Consider the following 25,227-nt stretch of genomic DNA (forward strand, 5'->3'; position numbering starts at 1 on the left):
ATTTGAGAAACTACCATAGACAAGAGGAACCTAAAGAGATACAACTAAATATAATGTGGTATTCTAGATATGATTCTGGAACAGAATAAAGAAGTAAATTAATCTAAATAAGATATAGACTTTAGTTAATAATAATACCAATACTGATTGGTCCATTGATTGTAACAAATGTATCACACTAACAGTAGGGGATGTTAATAATAGGGAAACTGAGTTTTATGGGAATAATGGTATATGGGAATTCTCTATACTATCTTCTCAACTTCTCTGAAAATCTGAAACTATTCTAAAAAATAAAATCTATTAATAAGAAATAATAATCATCCCCACTGCCAGATCAGAATGTGATTTGATCAAATCAGGATGAGTGAAGGAATTTAATGAATTAGAGTTCACAAAGAAACACACTTAGACCTTAGGGAAAAATATGAAACCTATCATCCAGGTACATAATATCAGGTCAGTAGTCTAATTATATATAAATATAAAATATTTAAGTTTCAAAGTAACTATATCTTTGCTTAATCAGAATCAAGCAACCTAACAGCCATTGAGCTAGCAACAAACATAGTTGATCTTATAAGAGGAGGTGGGGGAGGGAGAGGGCTGAAAGTTAAAAATTCAGATAATAATTTCAACAGACTAGCTCTGCTCGAAAGTTAAGAGTAGATAAAAATTGTTGGAATCTATCATGTCCTAAGAGAGACCTAGTTCAAATCAAATTACCAACTGTTGAGTCTTAACTTTGTGCAAGGCTTATCCCTGAACCTACTACTCTAAGTATGGTCACCAGATTGGCAACATCATCACTTCCTGGGGATTTGACTCAGTGGATAGAGCGTCCGTCCTGAGACTGAGGGGTCCTGGGTTTGATTCTGGTCAAGGGCATGTGCCATGGTTGCAAGTTCGATCCCCCACTCCAGTACACATAGAGTGGTCTTGGGTGCAAGTTAGCAGATGGAGAATTCATGTCACACACCAACCCACCTGCCACATGATTACCAAGCGGCACTGGTCAAGGAGTCAACCCTCCTGTACCAGAAAATGAGTAGAAACACAATGGTTTGTTACTCTGAGCTTTTTGCAGCATTTTTAAATCTGCAAACAAGCAAAAGGAGTAAGTCAGAAGCAGGCTGAAAATGCTAGCCAAGAGGGAGATATACATAATAGCAGGGGTAGTGTATATTCTACCCAGTGACCCAAAACAGACTAAGTGCTGCAATCTAGTCCTCTTAACATCTCCATGGAAACGTGTACATTTGGTTTTGACTCTTCTGCACTTTGAAACTGCTGTTTCCACCTTATTCTTGCTATTTAAAAAGTAAAAAAAGCACTTTCTATATCACCAAGAGCAATTCAGCAGGATTCATTTCTATATACGGGGTTGCCAAATATAAGCCCCAATAATGAACAACACAAGGGACAAGGGCTTGTCTTGGTAAAATGATTAGCATGTCAGGAGAAATCTAGCTCTGCAAGCTGCTGCTTTTTAGAAAAACACGCTTAACGGCAGCCACAGACCCCTCCCTCCTCTTGCTTCAGAATCAAATGTTCACCCATCCCTAGCAACAAGATGAAGACCTTAGAGAGAGGGCCCTGACAGCAAACCACCAAGGCTGCAGACACATCTCGTTTTAATTGCATCAGCAACTGCTAAGCAATTAATGAAGAGGGAGGGAGCACCATGGCAAAGAGAAGAGAGACTTGAGCAACCATGTGGAAATACTTCCTCCTCACTCCAATGAGAGCAGGTGATTTATGGCAGCTGCACACAGCATCAAATCCTTGCACCTGAACTCCCAGGCTACTTCCCAGGCAGCAATAAAGCGACATAGTCTAGATTTCCTCTTGCTTAAAATTTTATATCTCCCATTTTCCTCCCAGTAGCCACCAACAAAGATGAGGGAGGGAGAAAGCCAATAGATCAAGTGGATGATTTAGCTCTGAAGTCCCTTGGGCAGATTCTATGTTTTGCACAGTTCTGGGATGTAGTAAGGATCAGCAAATACTGAATACTAACAGCAGTGATTCATCAGAGGCAGGCATGTCCTAGGTCTAGGCCACGATGGGGCAGAAACTCCATTAATAAATCTTTGCAGTTTCCTTCTTTTTCAAGCTACATCTTTATCCTATCACAAAAGAGAGGCAGTAAGAAAAAAACTGCCGAAGAAAACCTTTCAGAGAGAAAGTGAGCTTTCAAATGTGGCCATGGTTGCCAAAAAAACATCAACATGAAAGCGAAATAAAAGTTCAGTCATTTAATGTCAAGATCCCAACTGTCACCTCCTAAGTAAACAGAGAACCCTAAATTACATCAGTGAAGGCTGGTGTTTTGGGGTATGAAGATGGGAACTGATGAAAAATGGGATGGTTTTGACTAATTCACACAGGAAGTTCCTAAATAGAATAATTATCTGGTACCCTCGCTGCCCCCACCTTCCCCAGCACTCACTATTCAATCACAAGGCCCTGAGGTCTGGGTTTTCTGGAACAAACCTATTTTAAAATTCTACCCTACTGTGCCTGGATTTGAGGTTGCAAGAAAAAAAAAAAGGTTACTTTATATATAGCTTATCCCAAAGGTCTTCACACAGAGCTTGACAGATGATAAGCCAACAAAACTGGCAATGCCAAATAGAGAAGGGTAAAGAAGGCAGAAGACAAATCCCTGAGGCCAGGGTTCAAAAGTATTGTTAAGTTAGACTTTCCCTACTACAGAATTACTGGCACAGCTTATTAAAAAATATGGAAGATTATGATTCAAAGTATTCCAAGGGACTTCTCAGCTGACTGCTAGTAGGGAAAAAAAAAAAAAAAAAAATCAAACTCCTTAGAAATCCCAAATACCACAGATCTAGTTTTTTGCCTACCTTCTCATCTCATAGCCACTCCCTTCTTCACTCTGAATTATTTGGTCATTCTACAAAACTTTATTTGGTGCCTGCTACATGCTATCACTGTTGTAAGCACTATGGATACACATAGGACTGTCATATAATAGTTGTTCAATTTTGGCTTGTATTAGAGCTCTTGGTTGAGGAGACGTGATGAGCCTGAAAACCACTGCTAGCTAAGCTACATTTCCTGGTGTAAGGCTGCAATCTCCTGAAAAGACGACTTTTTTTTTTCTTCTTTTTTTTTCTTTAATAAGAAGCCCTAGTTACAGTGACAAGTCAGACAAAAATCTCTATCCTCATGGAGCTTATATCCCTTTGTCGGGGGGGAGACAGACAAAAGCAAAATAAATTAAATAATATATGAGACAGTGATAACTGTTAAGAAGAAAATGAAATACGAAAAGGGGAAAAGAAAGTTTGTGTAGGTGGTAATTTTAGAGGTGGGGAACTATTATTCTAGAGATTGTCAAATTTATAAAATGTTTTATTGATTTTTAGAGAGAAAGGAAGGGAGAAGAATAGAGAGATAGGAACTTTGATGAGAGACATCTACCAGCTGCCTCGTGAAGGGCCTCTACTGCAGTGTTTTTCAACCTTTTTTGGGCAAAGGCACACTTGTTTCATGAAAAAAATCACGAGGCACACCACCATTAGAAAATGTTAAAAAATTTAACTCTGTGCCTATATTGACTATATATAAAGTAATTCTCTTGAATAGGAATCAAATAAACACAAAGAACGTATTTTATAATTACTTTATTATGAAATATTAAGTAAACAAAATAGTGAAAAATTATAAAATTCTTGTCTTGTCTGCACCTACGGCACACCAGGCAACATCTCTGTGCCGCGGAACAGCGGTTGAAAAACGCTGCTCTACTGGGCATTGAGCCATAAGCCAGGCATGTGCCCTGACCATGAATCGAACTCAGGACCTCTTGGTTCATGGGTTGAAGCTTAACCACTGAACCACACTGGCTGGGCTGGAGGTTTCCAAATTTAAAACCATGTAAATATTCAAACAATTTCATCAACTGCTGCTGGGTATCAGGTCCATGGCAAAGTGATCAGGAAAAATAAAGCCCTGGGGGAGGAAGGATTACTAGAGTGAGGAAAAACAGACTAAAATAAGTGGTTAAGTATCTTGCTACATATAAATAACAAGTGATATTAAGGAATTATTGTGCAGTATAATAATGATATTTTGGTCATAAGCAAATGTCCTCAGTTTTTTGAGATGCATGTTATTTAGGAAAGAAATGTCATAATGTCTCAAACATAAAAAGTATTCAGCAAAACTAATGAATAAACCATAAAATATGGCAAAACCTTAACAATGATCAAATCTAAGTGATAGGTGACCATTTTACTTCTAATTTTTGTGTAATATTTAAAAATTTTCAGGAAAACACAAGTGATGGAGAAAACTTATTACTACAATACAGTTTATCCATTATCTTTGAAAAGATAACTTGGTAATATTTTTAGATAGAATGCCAACCTTTTAAAGAAGCCAGTTCATGCTATCCTGGTTAAAAACATAAAATAGTCCCTGACCAGGTGGCTAAGGTTGTGAGAGCATTGTTCCAATATGGCCACAGTTGTGGGTTTGATCTCTGGTCAGGGAACTTATAAGAAGCAATCAATGAATGCACAAATAAGTGGAACAAAAAATTAAATGTTTCTCTTTCTAAAATCAATAAATAAAAAATTTTAAATAAGAAACCAATAACAAAGTAAAAGCCTGCTTTTAAATTATTTTGAAATATATTCTGTTCATAAATATTTTCTTTCAGTTCTATTTAGCCAGACCCTTCTTTGCCCTTTATTTCCATTACCAGAGGCACGGTGCATGAAATTTATGCCCAAGTGTATGTGTCCCTCAGCCCAGCCTGCACCCTCTCCAATCTGGGACCCGAGGGATGTCTGACTGTCCTCTCACAATCCAGGACTGCTGGCTTTCAACTGCTCGCCTACCTGCCTTCCTGATCGTCCCTAACTGCTTCTGCCTGTCAGCCTGATCGTCCCCTAATTACTCCCCTACAAGCCTGATTGATGCCTAACTGCTCCCCTGCCAGCCTGTTTGCCTCTAACTGCCCTCCCTTGCAGGCCTGGTCCCTACCAACTGCCATCCCCTACTGGCCTGATCACCCACAACTGCCCTACCTTGCAGACCTGATCCCTCCCAAATGCCCTCTCCTGCTGGCCATCTTGTGTCCACATGGGGCAGTCTCTTTGACCACATGGGGGCAGCCATCTTGTGTGTTGGAGTGATGGTCAATCTGCATATTATTCTTTTATTAGATAGGATTAGATAGGATAGAGGCCTGGTATATCCCGGATCAGGGTAAGGGTTCCCTTGGGGTGTGGGGCGGCCTGGGTGAGAGCTTGTGATGGTTTGCAGGCTGGCCATGCCCCTTGGTAACTCAAGCAGAGGCCCTAGTATCTGGGATTTATTTATTTTCTATAATTGAAACTTTGTAGCCTTGAGCAGAGCCAAGCCTCCTGCTTGATCTGTGGCCACAGCCATTTTTGTTGGGGTTTATCTATCTTCTATAATTGAAACTTTGTAGCCTTAAGGGGAGGCCAAGGAGAGGCAGAAAGCTTGGCTTCCTCCCTTGCTGGGGAAACCCAAGCCTTCTGCTCTCTCCATGGCTGCAACCATCTTGGGTGAGTTAATTTGCATACTTTCTCCTGATTGGCTGGTGGTCGTGGCTTGTGAGCATAGCAGAGGTACAGTCAATTTGCATATTACTCTTTTACTAGATAGGATATGCATTACAGGTGAAACTTACACGCTCCATAGTTTATGATGTTCCTCTCTTTCTGGAAATCAGATTTCCCAAAGCGGCAACTAAAGGCCTCTGTGCTACCAGCAGCTTTAGGCTGTCTGCCATGAAATAGTCCTTACCTTGGAATGACACTAAGAGATACCACCTATGACCTGGAAGAAAATGGTGGCGTCCAATTGAACTGAGTAACATACTACTAGGCTGTAATACAATCTCTCTCCACTGGCTCTCCAAAGCAACTCAGAATTAGTGAACCATATTTAGAGTCACCCAAGGTAAAACTGGGAAGCCTACCACTCCCTCCTCCACTGACAGCTTAGGACCCTCCAATTCTAAACCTTTCTCCATCTCTTTTATATCTCTTCCTTCACTCAGTTAATTCTAAGTGTAAGTCAACTAAATAAATCAATCCTAATTAAATATGTTTAGCAACTGGCCTTTTAAGAAGTGGTTAGAATTTCTGGCTCTTAGCAGTTTCTTCAAATTACATCATGGACACTAATTCTGACATACAGGGTGTTCCAAAAAATGTATACATACTTTGAATGATTATAAAGTCAGTGCTTATTAATATACAGCTCATTTTCAAAATTTAAAAGAATCCAGAGAAATGCATAATTCTTTTGTTAATGCGTATTATTTTTATATTTTTATTGATTTCAGAGAGGAAGGAGAAGAGAGAGATAGAAATATCAATGATGAGAGAGAATCATAGATGGGCTGCCTCCTGCATGCCCCCTCTCTGAAATCAATATAAAAAATATATTTTTAAAAAGTCTTCTTTATAAAAAATAAAAAAGATGATCAGAATCACCATAGCATGACTTCAAATGCCTTTGCCAAACCTAATTTTGCCAGTTTCTCATTCTGCACTCAATGCTTCTAAAATTAAAGACATTAAGTTCATTTACCAAAATGCTTATGTACTTAACTTAGTGGGCATTCCTAGTAGCCTAAGCAAACATTAAAGGTAACTATGGAGCAATTTTATAAATTATTAATAAAGAACTTACTGCATCCTAGTAAAGATACACTTACAAAAGTTAAGAAATTATTAGTGGATGAAAGAATATGTCTAGTAAGCAATTTGCACAGCAATGGATGAGTGACAAATACTGTCATTGAGTGTGATCTAAGTGGATTGAATGGAAGTGGCTGAGTTTGGCATGCTCTAACCTACAGCCAGTTTAAACTCAGATTATACATATTGAAGCCACACTGAAATGGGTATACTTCTCTTCACTTGCTCTACAGTAGGGGTGTCGAACTCAATCAGAGAAGGTGCCAAAATCTAAAATCCAGCCTAAATCGCGGGCCGAATGGTTTACTGAACAGTCATAAACTGTCATTGTGATGGAAACACAGCTGAGTGCAGTGATGACAGCGCCGTGCGGGCCACATTGCAAGGCCTGGCGGGATGAATTTGGCCCGCAGGCCTTGTGTTTGACACATGTGCTCTACAGCAAACACAGACCCTGGTTTTCCTTGTGAATATGTCAAAATATCAGTGAAGATTCAATTCTAATTAAGGGGTGGATAACATTATGCCTAAAAACAAAACAAATGCTTTTTATTTCAGGTATTGTAAAAAGTCAAAATAAAATAAAAATAAACCTTCACTGTCTGTTTTCACTTCTATGATAACCTCTCCCTTATATCACCCCCAACTTAAATAAGACCAGAGAATGCCCTAACCCAGTGGTTGGCAAACTAGGGCTCACGAGCCACATGCAGCTCTTTGGCTCCTTGAGTGTGGCTCTTCCACAAAATACCACGGCCTGGGCGAGTCTATTTTGAAGAAGTGGCATTAGAAGAAGTTTAAGTTTAAAAAATTTGGCTCTCAAAAAAAATTTCATTGTACTGTTGATATTTGACTCTGTTGACTAATGAGTTTGCCTACCACTGCCCTAACCGGTTTGGCTCAGTGGACAGAGCATCGGCCTTCGGACTGAAGGGTCCCAGGTTCAATTCCGGTCAAAGGCAATATACCTTGGTTGAGAGCACATCCCCAGTAGAGGGTGTTCAGGAGGCAGCTGATCCATGTTTCTCTCACATCAATGTTTCTAACTCACTATCCCTCGCTCTTACTCTTTGTAAAAAATCAATTTAAAAAAATTTATAGCATGCCCTAAGATTAAAAAATAATAAGACCAGAGAAGCAGTGATACAATACTCAGTATATAGTACTTACAGCTCCACTCATGTGATTAGCTCGTGCTATAGTGAATTTCACAAGCAGCTTTCCAGACCACAACAAACAGCTCTCTCTTATCTGAGCCACTGAGGCAATTATTGTAACCAACTCTCAGCTGGCTTATATATTGTTTGGTGTAGTTATCTCCTTAATTCTTTTTATAAGCATAGGTCACCCCCTCACTCCCACAATTAGACAATTAGACTTCAGAAGTGACCTCTCCTCTTGGCATAGTAACTGCTTTCTCACCACACACACACACCACACACACACACACACACACACGCACACACACAACACCAGACACTAAGCTGCTGCTAAATTAAGAATACATTTTTTGCTGGCTTCTGAACCATAAACTCAGGTTATTGTTTAATTATGCCAATCATAAGATCAATGCAAGTAAATGAAGACTGTAAAACCCCCTTCCTATCTTTCTACAATAGTACCATTAGTTAAATTTGAGAGATTTAATTATGCAATTATTTCAGTCAGGAACTCCAATAATGTGGCTATGATATAGAGAGATTATTAGTAACGTATAAGCCCAGTGTGGGTGTAATATTAATGCCTCCATCAAATTAAATGATAAAGGCAGTCAAGCATTGTGGGAGGATGACCAGCTTTGGTTACCCACACACCTACGTGATAAATCAACTCCTGATCCTTTCCAGTTGTGTGATTTTGGGGAAGTAAAAGGAGTCTAAGGTTTTCTGTTAAGATTCACAGACTCATAGAAATACTTTCAAAGTTCCTGAAAAATGCATGGAGGAAGTTTATGAGTTATGTTAAAATACACATTCTATAGATTTCAATAATTTTCTACCTGTTTCTCGTCTTTGGTTCCCTAATCCAGTCAGTAAGGAAGTCCTGCAATTTCTCCTTCATAACCTTCATTTATTTTTTTCCTTTTGCCAAGCATCCTACTTTAAACTCTTCATCTTTTGTTCTCCCCCCCTTTTTTTTTTCTAAACACATGCTTAAGTGTATGAATGCACAAAGAAATTGAAGAGATAAATCTGTAGAGAGGTCCCTGAGTTTTCTATGTTAGAATCTGAATAATGAGTATAAAAGAGTATTTCATTTACAGAAATAGAAAATAAGAGACTCACTGGGTAAGACAGTAGTGTAAAGAAGGAATAAACAAATTATGAAATAGCCTCTGATGGGTTATAGAAAGCCAAAGGATCATTTGTTGAAAAAAACAAAAACAACAACCAAAAACAAAAACAAAAAATTAGGGAGACAGAGAAGGATGAATGAAAATATATGTGTATTCTAGATCCAGGACAGAGTGAAACAGATCATATGGTATAGGTATAGCTACACAGGCACCTATTTTCCTCTACTCTCTGTTTATCAAAATCTTATTCTCCCTAAACGGCCTGGTTTAAAAACCATGTCCTTAGAGAGGCTTTGTAACCCTCCCAAGCTAGGATTAATTTTTCCTCCTTTACAGTCTCATATTTGAACTTCTATTTAGCTCAATTTATTCTGTCTTGCGTTATTCTGTTACTCTTATGAATATAATTATCTATCTTGTTTACATCACAAAGGGGGTGAACAGGAGAGAAAGGTGAAATACTAAATGAGATACCTATGAAGGAAGGCACTTAGTAAACTGGGAAAGGTTAAACAAATTCACTTATTCAGTTAACATCTACTGAACAACTACTATGTGCCAGATTCAAAATAGACATGGTCGGTATTCTCATGGAGTTTATATCCTTGGAGGGGTGGAAATGTTAGCAGTTATTAATATACTAGAAGCCCAGTGCACAGATTCATGCACAGGGGAGTGGGGGGTGATCCCCTCAGACTAACCTGCGCCCTCTCACAATCCAGGACCCTTTGGGAAATGTCTATCAATACGTTGGTTGCAGGCACATCCCCGGTAGGGGGTGTGCAAGAGGCAGCTGGTTGATGTTTCTCTCTCATCGACGTTTCTAGCTCTCTATCTCTCTCCCTTCCTCTCTGTAAAAAAATCAATAAAATATATTTAAAAATAAAGTAAAATAGTTTACAAGGTTAGGGCCCTGCCTAGAAATAATCCTCTCTGGGCATTTCTTCATATTCCAGTTAAAGTCAAAGTGATTAATTTAACTGCAAATTCATGAATTCCTTCAGACACTGAAAAGGTCACTTAGTACAACAGCTTGATTTCAGAATGGGGTATAGAAATAGGATGAAACTGAAAAACCTTAATTTTTTGGGTTACGATTCAGATGAAAGACCTGCTGACTAAAAGAAATAATGATAGCAAACAAAACAAAAAAATAGAATAAAATGTTTGAGTTTCAAAACTATACAAAAGAATGTGTAAAATAAAACTCTGAAATAAACGTCAATAGTTCAGTTCCACACCAAAACTTCCCTACAGTGCAGTCAATTTAAATTTTCTATTTGAACTGTATGTGTGTACTAGACAACAAATATTTATTGAGCAGTTACTATGTGCCAATTAAGGAGGATATGATGGTGCAATGCTAGCAGAAAAATAACCTGTGGCAGTCCAACAGCTAGGCAATGATGATACACGACAAGGGGAAGTACAGGAATCTATGGGAACACAAAGTATCTAATCCAGCTCTGGGTCAGCAAAAACTTCCTAGAAGTAAAATCTAAACTGAGATCAGAAATATGAACATGAGCCAGACAACAACATTTATATAATATTTAACTGCCAAGTATTGTTTTAAGAGTATTCTATATAGTTACCAATTAATTCTCCCAACTTTATGAGATAAAAATTATTATTATTATTAGAGGCCCAGCGTACAAAATTGTGTGAAATCACGCAAGATCCAGACCCAGTGTGCCATGGGACACAGCATCAAGTCCTGCCAGTGCTGCAGGACGCAGTGTCAAGTCCTGCTCGCACCGTGGGACTCATCAATGCACCTCGGGGTGACTGGTCTTTGGTCATTACAGCATTATGACCACTGGGTTTTTATTATATAGATTACTTACCTTCTACAGATAAAGAAATTTAGGCTTTGAGAAATTAAGTAAATTGCCAAAAACACAGAGCTAAGAAAGGGGCAGAACCAGGATTAGAAGCTAGGCAAACCAGAGGCTCTGGCTCTATCTCTATCTCTATCTCTAATAATCAAGATAGGAGGTGAGGGTGAAGGGTGGAAAGAGATGGTAAGGGAAGGAGAAAAGAAAGTATGATGGACAGAGGAATGAATGCATTAAAACTTGAAAGCAAAAATTGAAGGAATTCATATGGTGGGCTCTTGGGAGAGGCTAAGCATGGAAATTTAAGAACAACCAGATTAAACTGAGCACTTTAGATTAAGGTGGCCAATTTCAAACACAGGAATCATTAGTGTGCATATTACAGCAATAGGCAACGTGATTTCTTGGTGTCTCTTCCTTTGAGATGATCTTTCTATATAAAACTACCAAAATTCAACTTCCTAAAACACTGTGTTCATGATATCACTACCCTGCTCAGAAAGTCTTTAGTAGCATTCCACTGACTATAGCACATGTGTCAAACACAAGGCCCGCGGGCCAAATCCGTCCCGCCAGGCCTTGCAATGTGGCCCTCACCGTGCTGTCATCACTGCACTCCGCTGCGTTTCCATCACAATGACAGTTTATGACTGTTCAGTAAACCATTCGGCCCGCGATTTAGGCTGGATTTTAGATTTTGGCCCCTTCTCTGATTGAGTTCGACACCCCTAGACTATAGGATTCTTTCCAAACTGTGGAGTCTTCCCAAAATGGCATCCACCTCTCTTCTTAACCTTTTCTTGGATTTCCATCAATTCCAACTACAAATTTCAGCCCCATATAAAATTATTTTTTTGCCTTTGGAACAAATACTCATTGCTGAATAAAAATTTAGAACTATTTCAATTTAACACTTTGCATCATACTTCTACCTACAAACTAAATATTTATCACTCTTAGACATATATATTTTTAAAAAGATCATTGCATGTATAAAAATATTCTGACCACTGGCTAATGAAAAGTATGTAAAGAACTCCATTTCAGGTTTGTTCAGTGGCAGATATTTTAGCATTCTGAATATCTGACATACCAAATGCCATAATTCAAGTGAACGAATCTGGGCTATCCCCAAAAGCCACAATTTCATTCTTACCAAAAATGTCAAGAAAAAGAACCAAATATATATGCACTGGGTCTCTAGTAAGAGATAAAAATATAAAACTCTTAAGAAAACATAGGAGGCATTGGATTTGGCAGTGGTTTCTTTCTATAAACCAAAAGCACAGGCAACAAAAGATAAATTGGGTATTTCTCAGAAAAAGATATAAAATGGACAATAAGCACATGAAAAGATGTTCAACATTACTACTCATTAGGGAAATGGCAATCAAAACCACAATGAGATACCATTAGGATAGCTATTATCAAACAAAACAAAAAACAGACAATAAAAGTGTTGAGGATATGGAGAAAATGGAACCGTTGTGCCCTGTTGGTTTAGGAATGTAAAGAATGGTACAGCCACTATAAAAAATAATATGGCAATTAAAAAAATTAAACACAGAATTGCCATATGAGCCAGTAATTCCATTTGTGGGTATGTACCCAAAATAATTTAAAAGCTGGGACTCAAGCAATTATTTGCACACATATATTCATAGTGGCATTGTCCATAGCAGCCAAAAGGTGGAAGCAACCCATCAAAAGATGAATGGATAAACAAAATATGCTGTATTACAAACAATGAAATATTATTATTTTAAAAGGAATTCTGACACATGCTTCATCATGGATGAACCTTGAGGACTTTATGCTAATTATAATAAGCCAGTTACAAAAAGACAAATACTATATGATTCTACTTATATGAGGTACCTAAAAGAAATAGTGATAGCAAACAAAACAATACACAAATAGAATAAAATGTTTTAGAGTTTCAAAACTAAACAAAAGAATGTGTAAAATAAAACTCTGAAATAAACGTCAACAGTTCAGTTATAGAGTACTCAGATTCATAGAGACAGAAAAGTGGAATGATAGTTGCCAAAGGCAGGGGAAGAAAGTGATAGGACATGTTTAGTGGACATGGTTGTAGTTTTACAAGATGAAAAGAGTTCTGGAGATTGGTTGCACAACAAAGTGAATGTACTTAACACATTCCGCTTGTCAATCTGTACACTTAAAAATGATTTAGATGATAAATTTTTAAAAATATATATTTTATTGATTTTTTACAAAGAGGAAGGGAGAGCCAAAAACATAGATGAGAGAGAAACATCAATCAGCTGTCTCCTGCACACCCCCCACTGGGGACATGCCCTTGACCGGAATAGAACCTGAGACCCTTGAGTCCGCAGGCCGATGCTCTATCCACTGAGCCAAACTGGTTAGGGCAAGATGATAAATTTTTAAATTGGATTTTTAGAGAGGAAAGGGGGGAGGGAGAAGGGGGGGAAGGAGCGGGAGTGGGAGAGACATGGATTGGATGCCTCCCATACATGCCCAACCGAGGGTCAAATATGCCACCTTTTGGTTTATGGGAGGTCACTCCAACCAAATAAGCCACACTGGCAAGGACTAAGATGATAAATTTTATGTTATGTATGTTTTCCCACAATTTTTTTCTTTTAAAGTAAAAAAAAAAACTATTCACACCAAAAAAATAGAATGACTCTGGAATCAGATTTCCTGGCTTTGAATCTTAACTCTGCTACTTCCTAGCTATGTGATCTTGGGCAAATTACCTATTCTATGACTCATTTCCTCAGCTATCAATGGTATGACATTAGTAACTTGTGTGATGACAATTAGCAAATATATATAAACTTCTCACAACGTTCTTAGAACACAGTGAGTCCCATTTTAAGTGATTAAACTCATCATTTTGAAAACATAATTTAATGTAGAATTCAGGCCTGTAGGCAAAACTAAATTTTTCCCATGCAAAATTGAATAAAACAATTCATGTGCTTGTATTCAGGGTTTTCAGGTAAATTCTTGATAATAAAGCAGCACTAACACAAAAAATGAGGAAAGATTTCCATAGTATTTTATTTTTTCAAATTTGTAATTTTGAATATTTCCATCTCAAGTAGTTTGTTTTAGCAGATGTTCTAAAAATTTCTCTTCAGAGATTCTAACCATTACTATTAACGGGGCACATCCACTAATGTCTATTGATTTATCAATCTGTCTCTCTCTGTCTCTCCCTTTCATTTATTCCTCCCTCCCTCACTTTCTTTCTCTCTTAGTATCATTTTTTTCTAATGTTTTAAAAAATAATTGAATAAAAACCCCTATGAAATATAAAACAAAACAAAGCCCTCCTGGAAATATGAACAAATGACTTTAATATGAAGTCTTACACAAAACTGAACTGCATTTCTATATACCAGCAACAAATGAATGGAAAAGGAAATTTTATTAAATACCATTTATAACAGGACCAAAAAACATGAAAAACTAAAATCACAATGGGATACCACTTTAGACCCACTAGGATATTGTAATGACAAAAAACACAGATAAACCCTGGCCTGTGTGGCTCAGCTGGTTGAGCCTTATCCTTTGCACTAGGAGGCTGTTGCTCCGATTCCAGTCAGGTTGTGGGCTTGATCTCTGGTAAGAGGCGCGCAGAAGACAGCAAATTGATGTTTCCCTCTCACATCCATGTTCTTCTCTCTCCCCCCTCTCCCTTCCTCTCTCTCTAAAATCAATAAAAACATATTTTTTAAAAAGATACACAAGAATGTGCAGCAATCAGAATTTTCATAAAGTTGCTGGTGAGAGTATAAAATGGTGTAATTAATTAGGAAAATAGTTTGCTGATTTTTAAAAATATATTTTTATTTATAAAATACATGTATGTATTTATTGATTTCATAGAGGAAGGAAGAGGGAGAGTTAGAAGTGTCAATGATGAAAGAGAATTATTGATCAGCTGCCTCCTGTTCGCCCCCTACTGGGTGGGGATCAAGTCCGCAATCGAATTGTGATCTCCTGGTTCATAGGTCAACTCTCAACCACTAAATCACACCAGCCAGGCTAGTTAGTACATATAAAATGTATGATTTTTTTATTGTATGGATATTATACTGCAACAATTTGATTTTTTTATAATCTTGATCATCTGAATCCTCATCATACCGCCCTCCCCCCACCTCCTTTCAGCAAGCAGATCTGGCTGAAAGTACCTCCAGGAGAGACAAAAAGGTGTTAAGAAAAAAGTGGGTTTCTAGTCTAATTTAATCCTGGTAAGTAGTCAGTCTTAACCTCTTTTACCTGCTAATCAGAATGGCAAAAAACTGCCGAAACCGGTTTGGCTCAGTCGGTCTGCAGACTGAAAGGTCCCAGGTTTGATTTCGGTCAAGGGCATGTATACATTGGTTGCGGGCACATCCCCAGTAGGGGGTGTGTAGGAGGCAGACGATTAATGATTCTCATCATTGATATTTCTATCTCTTTCTCCCTCTCCCTTCTTCTCTGAAATCAATAAAGAAACAAAGAAAAAAGAAAAAGTACTGACTGGCAACCTGAAAACTGAAAACCAAATGCCTTTTAAACAATGTACCTGCCCTGCACTCCCAGCTCATGGCTTTCATGCTAGACTAGTAAGAAGGGGTTTATTTGCTGAAAGCTTAGAGGGTTTATGAGAAGAGATTAGTCCTGGTATTACTGTTGAGAAAACTCTGGGCTAAGTTTAACAGTGACACATGGCCTTAGAAAGGGGTTCAGATAAGGCTAGAGGAAACCAAGTCTTCATAAAAAAAAAAAAAAAAAAAAAAAAGAGAGAGAGAGAAAAAAAGATTGCTGCCTGCTGTTTCAATATATATATATATATAAAGCCTGAAAATAGAACTACCAACCTAGCATCATTTGTCTGGTTGACAAAAATTACCTTAATTACATTTTTCCATGAATCTGGATACTAAAAACCAGTGAACGTATAAAGTATAAAGCACATCCAATTATGTTTCAAAAGGCCCCAGAGTCCTTTCAAATTCTATGATTTTGTTGGACTTAGAACCTAATGGATATTACGTGGAATAAATAGGCTCAAAGATCAAGTTGAAAACCTTTCTGCTCCATTTATATTTTTTCTTTTTAACATGAATGAGATTCAGTCAATAAGCATTTATGGAGCAGCTACTGGGAACTAGGTACTGTGTTAAGTTAAAAGTGACATAGTGCCTGCCCTAAAAAAGAATTTATGGCCGAAACTGGTTTGGCTCAGTGGTAAGAGCGTCGGTCTGTGGACTGAAAGGTCCCAGGTTCGATTCCGGTCAGGGGCATGTACGTAGGTTGCGGGCACATCCCCAGCGCGGAGTGTGCAAGAGGCAGCTGGTAGATGTTCCTCTCTCATCGACGTTTCTAGCTCTCTATCTCTCTCCCTTCCTCTCTGTAAAACATCAATAAAATATATTAAAAAAAAAAAAAAAAAAAGACCTTACGTTTAGGCGGAAAAGAGAATTAGTTCATATAGAATGATGTGTTAAATGCTATGACAAAATACACATGAGGTCTTGGGAAACAAGAGCTTCCCAAAGTAAAATGTCGAATGATTCTTGAAGAACTGGAAGTTATTTGATCAAAAATGGCAGAAAAAGGTGTTCTAGGCAGAGAAAGAATATATGTACAAAGGCACAATGATATAAAAAATAGAATTATAAAACTCCATGACATGTTTAGGGAACAGCAAGTACGTTGGTATGGCTGAAATAAAGGAATGGTAGATGATTAAACTAGAAAAGTCAGACTAGGATGGGATTGTGAAGGACTATGTGTCTTAAAATTAAAGTACTGAAACATAATCCAGAATGTTACGAGAAGTAATTAAAATATTGTAAGTAGGAGTCTGATATCATGCTGTCATTTTAGAAAAGTTATAATGTGGCAGCAAAGCAGAAATGGCCTGGAGAGATGCTAAATCAGAAGCAGGGTGACCAACTGGGAAGTAACTGGGAAAAAGCAGGCAACAGTGAAAAGTCCAACTAAGGCAGAGAAATGGAGATGGAGAGGAGGAGGAGAGAATATTTTTAAGAGAAATCATTCACAGGACTTATGATTTCTGGAATAAGTGTAACAGAGAGAGTCTAGGGCAATTCTGTTTTAGCTTCAGAAAGTGAGTGTTTTAATCGCATTAAACAACACCAAGATATGGAATATCAATGACAATCAGGTTTAGATAGAAAGATAAGAATTATTTTAGGCATGCTGATTAAAACATAATGAGTATTGGACTTTAGTGCACAGAACCTTGAAAGGTGACAATATTTAAATCTTACTATGTATTATAGGGCTGAAGTTTTATTTGATGATGGGAGAAAATAACATAGAAAAGAAATGTTAAGAAAAATATTTAGAAAAAAATGATATAAATTTCATAGTGGAACCTGTAAGAGGTTATCATTTCTGCCTCACTCTCTCATAATAAATACCTTCAAAACAAGTCTATTGAATTCTGACCAAAAGGACAAAATTGGAGGAATCATACCACCTAATATCAAACTATATTACAAGGCGACAATAATCCAAACAGCATGGTACTGACATAAACACAGACATGTACATGATGCAACAGAATGGAGAGCCCAAAAATAAACCAACATCTTTATAGTCAATTACTATTTGACAGAGGCAAAAACATAAAATGGGATAAAGACAGCATGTTTAATAAATGGTGTTGGAAATATTGGACAGATATGTGCAAAAAAATGAAACCAGACTATCTTTTTACACCATACACAAGAATAAACTCAAACGGATTAAAGACTTAAAATGTTAGACTCAAAACCATACAAATCCTAAAAGAAAACACAGGCAGTAAAATCTCAGACACAGCCCTAGCCAGTTTCATCAGTCCAGTGACTGAGGTATCTCAGGATCAATTCCAATCAAGGGCATGTACCACAGTTGCAAGCTCAATCCCTGGCCCTGGCTGGGACATGTGCGAGAGGGAACCAATCAACGTGTCTCTCTCACATAAATAGTTTTCCCTCTCTGTATCTCTCCTTTTCTTCCACTCTCTCTAAAAATTGGTAGGATAAATATTTTTGGATTAGGTCTAAAAAAAAAAAATCTCAGACATTTCTCGTGACAATATTTTTTTCTGATATATATCTTCTCAGGAAAGGAAAACAAAAGAAAAAAGAAATAAACAAATCGAACTCCATCAAACCAAAATGGTTTTGCACAGCAAAGAAAACTATCAGCAAAATAATAAGACAACCCACTGAATGGGAGAATACATTCGCCATAATATGGTAAGAGGTTAATACCCCAAAATTTATAAAGAATTTATATAACAACTAAAAAATGAGCAAAGAGCCTAAATAGACACTTCTCCAAACTGGACATACAGATGGCCAATAAACATATGAAAAGATGCTTAATGTCACTAGTCATCAGATAAATGCAAATTAAAACCTCAGTGACTCCAGTGGGCATGGCTCAGTGGTTGAGCATTGACCTATGAACCAGGTGGTCATGGTTCAATTCTTGGTCAGGGCATATGTATGGATTGTGGGATCGATCCCGGGTGTGGGTATGCAAGAGGGCAGCTGATCAATGATTCTTTCTCATAATTGATGTTTCTCTCTCTCTCTCCCTCTCTCATTTCCTCTCTGAAATCAATAAGAATATATTTTTAAAATAAGTAGATGAGTGGATAAAAAAGCTGTGGAACATCTACCCAATGGAATACTACTCAGCTATAAAAAAGAACATTTTACCATTTGCAACAGCATGAATGAAATTTGTCTGAAGAAACCTGAAACACTAAATGGGATAGAATACACACTCCCCTATGTTAATTGCAGTGTTATTCACAATAGCCAAGACTTTGGAGCAGTAGATGAGTGGATAAAAAAAGCTGTGGAACATCTACACAATGGAATACTACTCAGCTGTAAAAATAGAACATTTTACCATTTGCAACAGCATGGATGAACCTGGAGAGCATTATGTTAACTGAAATAGCCAATCAGAGAAAACCAAGTACTACTATATGATCTCATTCATATGTGGAATATAATGAACAAAATAGAAACAGACTCATAGATAGAGAGCATGCTGCAGCATGGGGTGGTGGTGGTGGGGGTATGGAGGAGCGCTGGTTGAAGGGAAGAACTCATGTACACAGACAACAGTGTAGTGACTGGTAAGGGCAGGGGCATGGGGGAAGATGGAGGTGGATATGGGAGGGGAGGATAAATGGTGATGGACAGAGACTTGACTTGGGATACAGTGTACAGATAATATGTTGTAGACTTATGCATCTGAAACCTGTATAATTTTATTAACCAGTGTCAACTCAATAAATTCAATAAAAATAAATTTAAAAACTTTTTAGAAAAATTATATTTTTAATTTTGCCCAAGAGGCTTATACATTTGTAAAGCATGTTCAAAGTTTGAGAAAGATTGGATTTAGACCATTTTTCTAAGCTTCTCTACACTCTCACAGACTGGTAAATATGTACTAGGGAGTCAGTTCTAGGCTCCCCTATCTCAGAAGGACCCAGTTAAGTTGAAGAGACTAAAAGTCTAATTTTAGTAACTAGGACTCAAAAGGGCATAAGTAAAGAGAAGAGATTCTACCTGGATAACAATTCCATTTTTATAAAATCAGTTACAGTCCAGTGTAATTTATTTACAATGCTCCATTCGGCCAATTATTCTCCTTGCAAGGAAATGCAACTCTTCTCTCCTTTTCCATGTATCCTATTTGGTGGAGAAGAGGAAGGGGACTAAAATGGACTTTATTTTCCTGCTAAGACTTGAGGGTTTTATTTACACTTAAAAAACCAATCTGTTTTCACCAAGATTAATGACATATTCTGAATTACTAAACACAAAGCTATCAATAACTAGCAAAAAGAAAAGAGGTAGTTAATATTAGTGTTCCCTTCCTTTAAATTAGTCTCTTCTTTTCACCAGCCCTTCCTTTCTCCAGCCTTTCAATCCTCACAAAGTCTAACCTACTCCTCCAAGATCAGACACTCTAAGGAAGATGATGAGGATGGGGGAAGATAAGAGAAAAATAATCTTAAAAAAAAATTATAAGGCATAGGATAAATGCAAAACTAAATCAGCTGGTATTAAAAAGCTTTACTTTTCAGACAAATTTTTAAATATTTGGCCTCTGCTATAGTCAAATATACCGATAAACTCTACGATAACTCAGTGTATGAACTAAAGCAAAAATCTGAAATATTTTGGTGAGGATTCACTAAAATTTCCCAAAAATTTTAAACATCAAGATCACAATATATTGTTGTCATATGCTGATTGTCAAATATCTTAGCTTAGAGATCTAACAGTAGATCCCAACATATTATTTGAGCACCTCAACACTAAAATTTTCCGAGGAAAGTTTAATCTATCTGAAAAAAATTTTCACCCCCTAATGCAACAGGGCAGGAAATGAACCTATCAGAACACTACTCTAAAGTATGCATTTTCACTGCGGGCATCTCTACTTGATTTGTGTTCCACCATAGGGCAAGAGTATACAGAGATATACAGCATATATCTGGCATTAAAATTTCATGGCATGAAGGCATTTAGGGAGAAAAATGTCTAAAAAGGCTACTTAGGAAAAATAATGAAGAAAAAGATGGAGAAACATTGCTCAAGATTAGGGTCAACAAACCTTTTCTGCAAAGGACGAAATAGTAAATATTTTAGGTTTTGAAGGCTGTAGTTTGTCACTACTCAACTTTGCCACTGTAACATGAAAATAGCCATAGATGATACAGAAAGGAATGAGCATGGCTGTTTCAATAAAACTTCATTTATGGACAAAAAATTTTGAATTTCACATCATTAAACATTGTTCTTCTTTTGATGTTTTGCCACCATTAAAAATGCAAATATCAACCCAAATATCCATCAACAAATGGGTATAGAAAATGTGGTATATCCATATGATGGAATATTATCTACATATTTAAAGCCAAGTGACTAGAATGGCGGAATGACTGGTTGCTATGATGCACACTGCAGTGGCCAACCGGCCCTATGAGGGCTCCGATTGGCCCTATGCAACCACCTGTGGCCCCTCCCCCAGGCAAGCCTGCCCCTGATTGGCCCCTCTCTTGGGGCAGGGGGCCAACCTCCCCCCTCTTCCCCCCTGGGCTGGCCCAGTCCCAATCAGGGGTGGGACCAGTGGCCAAACTCCCACAGCCCCCTCCCACTGACTGGGCCCCAATGGGGGGGTGTCCAGTAAGACCCCCACCTGTGCACAAATTTGTGCACCAGGCCTCCAGTTTAGCAATAAAAAGGAATGAAGTATTGAATCATGTTATATATGAATAACCATTTAAAACATTATGCTAAGTGGAAGAAGCTAGTCACAAAAGAACATGTGTTTATTATATAATTCTATCTATATGAAATGTCTAGAATAGGTAAATTTAAAGAGACAGAAAGTAGTTTAGTGGTTACTTGGAGCTAGAAAGGTATAGGGGGCAGTGTTTGGGAGAAATGGAGGCTGATTGCAAAAGTATATGTGGTTCTTTTTGGCACAATAAAAATGCTCTAAAATTAGATATTGATATACTATTCAACTCTGGGAATATGCTGAAAACCTTTTAAATGTATGTTTTAAATGGGTAGACTTTATGGCATGTTTTTTTGAAAAAAGGTTAAAACTATTCTTAGCTTACAAACTACAAAAACAAGAGGTGGCCTGCAGTCTGTAGCTTGCCAACCCCTGTTCTAACTTTATCAGTTCAGCAAATGTGATCTTTAGAGAGGAGAATCTGAACTAACAGCTTAGCAGTCAGACACTAATTAAAAGAGGAAGTACTTTTCATGGCCTTTTAGGAAAAGCCAATGCTAATCTGTAGGAAAAGCAATATGCTACAAGAACTGCTATGAAGGCTACCAGGCACACTCAATAAACCAAACCAGATACTCAAACTTCAGAATGTATCATTGGGAGAGGAAAGGAGTTGTTCAGAAAGATTGCTGGATCTCACCTCTAGAGTTTCTGAGATGGCAGGTCTGGGACAGAGATGATAACCTGCATTTCTGACAGATTTCCATACGATGGTGATGCTGCTTACCTAGGGACCAAACTCAGAACCACTGATCTAAACTAATAGACTACAACTAGTGAAATCTTACCTAATAATAGACAAACATGTAAATTGACCATATCTTCACTATGCCTATAGCCAATCAGAGTGACTATGCAAATTAACCCAAAAAAGATGGCTGTTAATTTGCATATATAGGCACCCAGGGCCTGTGTCCCAGGAACATCCTAGCACCCAGGTCACTGTGAGGTAAGGCCTGGGCAGGAGCAAACCACCTGCGATCGATTGAAGGGAGCCGTGCTCTGGCCCCAAGCCAAAAGCTTCTGCCGGAGGGTTTTGGCCTGGTGCAGGAATGGACTCCTTGCAATCAATCGCCTGGGAAGGAAGCTGGGGGTCTACTGCTGCCAAAAAGGCTTTCGGCCTGGGCAGGGACTGAGCTGGTGGTCAGAGGGAGTTGGAGGGGCCCTGCCCAGGCCTAAAGCTTCTGCCAGAGTGGATAATGCCTCAGCCTGGAGACAGCAGGGTCTGGGTTCAATTCTGATCAAGGTTATGTACCTAGGTTGCAGGCTCCTCCCTGGCCCAGATCAGGGCTCATGCAGGATATAATTACTAAGAGGGAAGGTGCAAGACCTCCTTTTTTTTTTTTAGAAGTACATCTCATATTTTTTTCCATCATGCAGAGCATTTTGCAGATGCTTACTAAAGGAACAGAACCAAGATCCATTAAAACTGAGACCTGACTACCAAAGGCCCACAACAATATTTCAATTCATACCTGGGGAAAAAAGTCTTTAAGATACTTTATCAACTTTATTAAAATTAGAAAGCTTATCGTGACTGTGCAATCAATCATCTGAAAAGTGTTAATGCTCAATTCAGGTATATGGGAGAAAGAACATTTTATGATAAATTTAAAAAAACAAATATAATATGTGGAAGTTTTATTATTATTTTTTAAAATCAATCTTTATTGTTCATATTATTACAAAGGTTCCTCATTTCTTCCCCCTTCCACCAGGTTCCCACTCCATCCTCCGCCCCCTCCCCACCGCCCATTGTCCTTATCCATAGGTGCACAGTTTTTGTTCAGTCTCTTCCTCCCTCCTTTTCCCCGAGAAAAATATGTGGAAGTTTTAAATTAGATGAAAGAAGTTAACCTCAAAATGCATAGATGGTTCCAGTTATCTAATGCTTAAAAAAAAACAACAAAAAAAACAAAACAAAAAAAAAACCCGACTATAAAGATACAGAACAGTAGTTACCAGAGGTAAGAGGTGGGTGTAATAATAAAAATATTTTTGGAGTGATTTATGTATCCTAATGTGGTAATAACTACATGAAAAATTACTTAAAATTTATAAAACTGTACCATCATCAACCAAGAAGTCAATTTTACTGTATAATAATTAAAAAAAAAAAAAACACAAGTACTTTTTTAAAGATTTTTTTTTATTGATTTCTGTCAGGAAGGGGGAGAGAGAGAGAGATAGAGATATTAAGAATGAGAGAGAATCATTGATTGGCTACCTCCTGCATGCCCTACACTGGGAACGAGTCTGCAACCTGGGCATGTGCCCTGATTGGAAACAAACAGTGATCTCCTGGTTCATAGGTCAACACTCAACCACTGAGCCATGGCAGCTGGGCTTAAATACTTAAAAAAAAAAAAAAAGAAAAAGTGAAGATATATCTTCTTTTACTTAAATTCAGTGGGTCTTGGTCTTTGGCTCCTAAAGCAGTATGAATATAACAAATATTTTCTTTCAATTTGCAATGTGGCTGTATGTAGTCATAAAACTTCCTCCTCCTTCCCTAAAACTGAAGTTGACTGTTCATAAACCATCAGACTCCTAGGTACATTTTTTTTTTTTTTTTTACACAGGTACATAGACAAAGCTCTGAATGTTTTCCAGAGGCTCACTAACATAGTTTTTAAGAAAGTCTAGGCAACAAAAGGCGGTGAAACAAAAACAATCTAGACCAATAAATCACAACCCAATAGTGTTTACTCAGAGCACCTAACAGGACTTTATCTAGAAAAGCAAGAACCTAGGGACAAGACCCTTGGAGCTGGGGAGTTCCGTCAAACACCTTGCAGCTTGCCGCCTTCCTTATCAGCATAAATTGAGTTATTCAAAAACATAACAGAATCACCTATGCAGAAGAATTCCAAATAATTTATGTAGATACTCTGATGCAAAGAGGACTTGACTCCTCACTCCTTCAGTGTGGCCTATGCATGATGACTTTCCTCCATAAAGTACGTACGTAAGGTATGGAAAGAGGGGAAAGAGTAACTTGACAATATAAAAACCTAACTAGCACTATTTTAGCCAGATGATCAAGCCCAACATCAACAATAATAAATGATGAAAATAGTATATGCCTTTGATGTAATGGGTGAAATTGTTACTTTACCTCTGTGGCTCTTCTTCCCCAAACTCATTAACTCCTGTCTAATGGGAGAGAAACATCAGATAAATACCAGCAGAAGAGTATTCTACAAAATATCTGACCACAATACCTCAAAACTGTTAAGGTCTTCAAAAACAAGGAAAATTTGGGTATTGTTCTGATACTCTAAGGTTGTGGGTTTGATCTCTGGTCAGGGCACTTATAAGAATTAACCAATGAATGCATACAACAAATCGATGTCTCTCTCTCTCTCTCTCTCTCTCTCTCTCTCTCTCTCTCTCTCTCTCTCTCTCTCACACACACACACACACACACACACACATCAATAAATTTAAAAAAATTTAAAAACACACACACAAAAAAAACCACAAGGAAAATCTGAAACACTGTCACAAGTGAAGAGGAGTTTCAGGAGACATGATAACTAAATGTAATGTGGTTTCCTGGATGGAATTCTAGAACAGAAAAGAATACCGGGCAAAAAAGAAGGAAATCTGAATAAAGTATGGAAGTTGGTTAATAATAGCATCTTAATATTGGTTCAGTAACTGTAACAATGTACCATACTAATTAGTAAGATGTTAATAATGGGGGAATATGGGTGTGGGATATATAAGAACTCTGTCCTACTATTGTTTCAATTTTTCTGTAAATACAATATAAAACTGTACTAAAAAAATCTATACTAATAAAAGCCTAGGTGGTCCTCATGCCCTCAGGCAGGAGAGAGCAGTTGTGGGTGATCAGGCCAGCAGGGGAGGGCAGTTGTGGGCAATTGGACCAGCAGGGGAGGACACTTGGGAGTAATCAGACCAGTAGGGGAGGGCAGTTTGGGGTAATCAGTCAGGCAGGGGAGTGGTTAGGGGGCGATCAGGCTGGCAAACAGACAAGCAGTTAGGAGCCAGTGGTCCCAGTTTGTGAGAA

The 25,227-nt window shown here is 37.9% G+C and overlaps 1 protein-coding gene across 7 annotated transcripts in view; it reads right to left on the bottom strand.

Moving 5' to 3' along the window:
• The window catches only part of ZNF609 (zinc finger protein 609), a 191,438-nt gene that overhangs the window by 92,839 nt on the left and 73,372 nt on the right, over window positions 1-25,227 (bottom strand). The window contains exon 1 of one of the 7 annotated variants that reach the window (XM_036439235.2): window positions 988-1,011. The exons of the other annotated variants lie outside the window; for them this stretch is intronic. Coding sequence (XP_036295128.1) covers window positions 988-996 — 9 coding nt within the window. The 5' untranslated portion in view covers window positions 997-1,011. Of the gene's footprint in view, window positions 1-987; window positions 1,012-25,227 lie in introns of those variants that run through there. 7 annotated transcript variants of the gene reach the window in all.

This window comes from Pipistrellus kuhlii, unplaced genomic scaffold (genome assembly GCF_014108245.1).
Source record: "Pipistrellus kuhlii isolate mPipKuh1 unplaced genomic scaffold, mPipKuh1.p scaffold_m20_p_1, whole genome shotgun sequence".
Classification (NCBI taxonomy): domain Eukaryota; kingdom Metazoa; phylum Chordata; class Mammalia; order Chiroptera; family Vespertilionidae; genus Pipistrellus; species Pipistrellus kuhlii.